Here is a 5,518-nt window from a genome sequence, read left to right on the forward strand (position 1 = left end):
CCGGCAGGGATTGTAGGTGGGGGGAGTGAATGTACAGCGCTCTCTCCCACCTTCAATACCACGACTGAGGTGCCCTTGAGCAAGGCACCGAACCCCCAAATGAAACATTTGATCTGAGATTGAGCTTTTGAACATGACTGGCAATGTGCATTGTGGAAATCCTGACCTTTAACTGTCCCTCTCTCTCTCTCTCTCTCTCTCTCTCTCTCTCTCTCTCTCTCTCGTCTGTACTCAGGTTGACAAGAGGTGAAAGGATTGGCAAGTACTGTCAGTACTGTACGGAGTACATCGGTGGCGCATCTCCCAGGAACCCGTGAAGAGGATAAGTGCATGTCTTAATGTGACGGCTGCCCCCACTCTGCCTGCTGGACTAAAGTGAGGCTTACATCATAATCGGATTGGAGGATTGGTGAGGAATGATTAGCCAATGAGGACCAGAGGAGTTCCTCGTTTCAGCACATGTGGAAAGAGTGTTTGTAATCACTCCTCTAAGCCCAGTTTAGAAGCGAGAGGCTATTTTTTTTTTTTCATCTTTTTCTTTTTTTGAGATCACAACACCTCTGACAGAGATAAGAGAGAGCAGACGTGTAAATGCGTGTCTGCAGTTTTATTCTGGTGCATTTTATGGTTGAATCAGAGCTGCACTTTTAAAAATAAAGGTGCTTAAAAGTTTCTTCACAGCGATGCCATAGAATAACTATTTTTGGTTCCACAAAGAACCAGTCAGTCAAAGGTTCTTTAAAGAACCATCTCTTTCTTACCTTTTTATAATCTGAAGAACCTTCTTTCGCCACAAAGAACCTTTTGTGAAACAGAAACAGTTCTTCAGATGTTAAAAGTTCTTTATAGAACCATTTAGACAAAAAGGTTCTTCTATGACATCGTGAAGCACCTTTATTTTTAAGAGTGTACTAGAAAATAAATCCCTTGGTCCTTATAAAGAAAACACTGTATTGTTTTCTTTAAATTCCTTTGCCTAAATAAATGCCTAAATACATTTTAGGCAAAAATGTTTCTTTGCTAACTGCCAGGGCACAGCTCAGACCACCTAACTGAATGATTGCTACACAAAATTGCTTAAATTAAACACTTATTTTAAAAAGTATTTAAAACAAGCTCTATTTTAATTTTTTTATGAATTTTAATTAATTTAATTAATTAAACTTTTTAATGTATTTTTTTGAAAAAGCATGTCATGGTCATTCTCTCCTTCAAACAAACTGAATTGAAGGCTGTAAAAAAAAGCTATTAAAAAAATTAATAAATAAATAAAGGTTTTACTATAAATTCAAAGTAGTTTTTTAAGGTTAGAATGTTGGTTGGGCTCTGTTAAGTGGACCGTCAATTAATGACAAAAAAATTTTTTTCACTTAATTAAAAAGAAATTCTGAAAAACATGTCATGGTAATTTCCTCTTCAAAACATCTGCAAATTGAAGGCTATAAAAACATGCAAAAAATGATTTAAAATATAAATGTTAATATAACTTCAAAGTAGCTCAAAGTAATTCAAAGTAAAGAATTTTCGGGGTATAAAGTTGGGTGTGCTCTGTTTAGTTTAGACTCAATCACTGTTAAGCTGTTGTGAAAAATGAAAATACTAAAATTCAGCTCTGAATTTGTAACATTTAGACAAAAGTAAGTAAAATGTAAAGTCTAAGTTTATAAAAGTTGATTTTTTTTGCTGCAGGAAGGTCTGTGACTGTGACATCATTTATTTTTCAAATTATAAAATAAAAATGTGTTATAATTAATAATAATATTAATAATAATTATAATTATTAATAATATTAATAATAATTATAATTATTATTATTACTATTATTTAAAAATATTTTTTTCTTAATAATAACAATAAAACTTTTTCCCCCTCACTACTCTAAAGTGCATAGACCCAACTGATCGATAATGAATTAGTTTTCAGATTTTTCTTTATCATTAATTCATTATCAATAATTTCATACATTTTTAGAGATTGAATTAATTACTTGTTGTAAGCCTAATCACAAGCTGAAAATTCAACAGCAGTGAGACCGAAAGGTGAGTAGTTGATGCAAAACATGAAACCCCTGAACCTTGTCATAATGTATAACGATTTTGGATGACGATTTATAAGTGAAATTGAATATTTCAGATGCTGGCCTCCATTTCTTTCTTCATAATTTTTGATCAGTAGAAAAAAAGTATTTTTTTCTCGCAGGCTATATTCAGCCTGAACAATTAAAAGTTCATAACTATACATTGTCCATCATAACTGACATATTTATACATAGAATCCGAAATTTGTACATTTGTAAATAACATCTGTACATTCATTTAAACAATTACAGTTGTTTTCTATACTTCTACGTCTGTATATAGTGCATTATTTAATTCTGCTTTTCTTATATTAGTGTTATATTCCACATGTTTCGCATCAGCTTACCTACTACAACAGGAAGCACCCTCATGGCTTTCCTCTCCCTCCTGTTTATTTTCGCTCTCTTCCTTTGCCGGTTCTGGTTTTGATCTTTATTGTAGCTCCCGGCGGGGTATGCGAGCATGGACACGGGATCCGGGCTGTCAGGATCGGGGTAGTGATCGTGGTGCAGCTCCTCTAAGGTAATGTCACTCAGGTCTTTATCGATCACGGGCGGCAGAGGGGGCGGCAGGCCAGACAGCGGCTGCAGGGACGTGGTGGCCTCCTGAAGCTTTCTGCAGGCCTGCATGCTGCTCCTCAGCTTGGTTTTCCTCGCCGCCTCCCAGTTCCTCAGGCCCCGGAACATCCCGCAGTACAGCAAAAGCATGATGGGGCACGGCACGAAAAACGAACAGACGGAGGAATACACCACGTAGTTGTTGTCCTCCAGCTTGCATTCGCTGTGGTCCCGGTTGGGGACGTTGTTGATTCCGAACATCACGGGGGAGGCCACGGCCAAGGCCAGGATCCATGTGGCGGAAAGCAGGACAATCTGTCGCTGGTCCACGTGTTTGCGGTTGTAATTAAGAGGGACAGCGACTGCGATGAACCTGGAGGGAACCATATGAGGTATTACAAAGACGGTCCATGCAAAGCTATTAAATCAACATCCAAATTTTCTTGACCCTGATGAACACTTTGCTTTTATCATGATATGCTAGCTAAGCCACTGCTCGAATCTCTGATTCGCTGATTGCGTTGACCCAATTATGTGTTGACCTGATACTCCCCTGAACCTTCCACTGCTAATCAGATATCACACATATTCAACTTGTGTGTGTTTTATAATGTGATTCCAGTTTACAGAAGGTTAACGTAAGGGTGAATCTAACATAACCAGTGAAATGTCTAGGTCATATTTCACACTAAAAATCAACATTGAGAAATAGATTTTTTTCCCTTTATAACAAAGAGTGAAAAATTTAAGGGGGTCTGAATACTTTCCGTACCCACTGTATATGTATTGGTGTGTGTGAGTGTGTATACACATATAAAAATACATAATACATACACACAATGTTCCCCAAATTCTCATGATCATATTGTTACATTATATAAAAAAATAAAATAAAAGTGTATGTATGTGTGTATATATATATATATATATATATATATACCTCAAATATAAAATACTCATGATCATATTGTTACGTTTTATATACAGTATAAAACTTAAGTCAAGTCATTCAAATAAAGAAATAAGCTATTCCAAGCCCAGAGTCGATTATTCGAAAAGAACTGTTTTGATCTAATAAGTCATATCCAATGGGTCTGAGTGCAGTTATTGGATAGCACTAGACAGATTGGAGATTAATCCTAATAAACATGCCACTACAATTAAAACCATTACATTAAAATACATTTAAAACAGTGTATTTCAATCATTTCAGCAGTGTGCAGATCCTCGTGTCAGGACTGTGGCGACAGCAGCGCTTAGCTCACTCACATCGTTTTTATGTTATTACGAGAAAAAATATGTCGTTTTTACGAGAAAATATGTCGTTTTAATGAGAAAACATCCCGTTATTACGAGAAAAGATGTTGTTTTAACGAGATAATTGTCGTTTTCACGACATATCTTGTGTTTTTACGAGAAAAGATGTCGTTTTTACGAGAAAACATATTACGAGAAAAGATGTCGTTTTAACAAGAAAACATCTCATTACGAGAAAAGATGTCGTTTTAACGAGAAATTACTGATTATTATGAGAAAATATCTTGTTATTACGAGAAAAGATGTCGTTTTAACGAGAAAACATCTCATTACGAGAAAAGATGTCGTTTTAACAAACGACATATTTTTTCTCGTAATAACATAAAAACGATGTGAGTGAGCTAAGCGCTGCTGTCGCCACAGTCCTGACACGAGGATCTGCACACTGCTGAAGTTATTGAAATACACTGTTTTAAATGTATTTTAATGTAATGGTTTTAATTGTAGTGGCATGTTTATTAGGATTAATCTCCAATCTGTCTAGTGCTATCCAATAACTGCACTCAGACCCATTGGATATGACTTATTAGATCAAAACAGTTCTTTTCGAATAATCGACTCTGGGCTTGGAATAGCTTATTTCTTTATTTGAATGACTTGACTTAAGTTTTATACTGTATATAAAACGTAACAATATGATCATGAGTATTTTATATTTGAGGTATATATATATATATATATATATATACCTCAAATATAAAATACTCATGATCATATTGTTACGTTTTATATACAGTATAAAACTTAAGTCAAGTCATTCAAATAAAGAAATAAGCTATTCCAAGCCCAGAGTCGATTATTCGAAAAGAACTGTTTTGATCTAATAAGTCATATCCAATGGGTCTGAGTGCAGTTATTGGATAGCACTAGACAGATTGGAGATTAATCCTAATAAACATGCCACTACAATTAAAACCATTACATTAAAATACATTTAAAACAGTGTATTTCAATAACTTCAGCAGTGTGCAGATCCTCGTGTCAGGACTGTGGCGACAGCAGCGCTTAGCTCACTCACATCGTTTTTATGTTATTACGAGAAAAAATATGTCGTTTTTACGAGAAAATATGTCGTTTTAATGAGAAAACATCCCGTTATTACGAGAAAAGATGTTGTTTTAACGAGATAATTGTCGTTTTCACGACATATCTTGTGTTTTTACGAGAAAAGATGTCGTTTTTACGAGAAAACATATTACGAGAAAAGATGTCGTTTTAACAAGAAAACATCTCATTACGAGAAAAGATGTCGTTTTAACGAGAAATTACTGATTATTATGAGAAAATATCTTGTTATTACGAGAAAAGATGTCGTTTTAACGAGAAAACATCTCATTACGAGAATGTCGTTTTAACGAGAAATTACTGATTATTATGAGAAAATATCTTATTACGAGAAAAGATGTCGTTTTAACGAGAAAAGATGTCGTTAAAACGACATGACATACCTCGTTATTACGACATAATTGAGTGGAAAAAATAATATGTGTGTGGCAGCAATGTGTCACTGTAATATACACACACACACAAATATATACACACACACACACACACACACATATATAT

General features: G+C 34.8%; 1 protein-coding gene across 1 annotated transcript in view; it reads right to left on the reverse strand.

Annotated features, from left to right (window-relative positions):
* Window positions 1–5,518, reverse strand: part of LOC107674856 (D(4) dopamine receptor-like) — a 15,432-nt gene that overhangs the window by 4,561 nt on the left and 5,353 nt on the right. Inside the window, exon 3 of the mRNA XM_016468984.1 lies at window positions 2,425–3,008. Within this exon, the coding sequence (XP_016324470.1) occupies window positions 2,425–3,008 (584 nt within the window). The remainder of the gene's footprint in view (window positions 1–2,424; window positions 3,009–5,518) is intronic.

Source organism: Sinocyclocheilus anshuiensis, unplaced genomic scaffold, assembly GCF_001515605.1.
Source record: "Sinocyclocheilus anshuiensis isolate Anshui unplaced genomic scaffold, SAMN03320099.WGS_v1.1 scaffold941, whole genome shotgun sequence".
NCBI lineage: Eukaryota > Metazoa > Chordata > Actinopteri > Cypriniformes > Cyprinidae > Sinocyclocheilus > Sinocyclocheilus anshuiensis.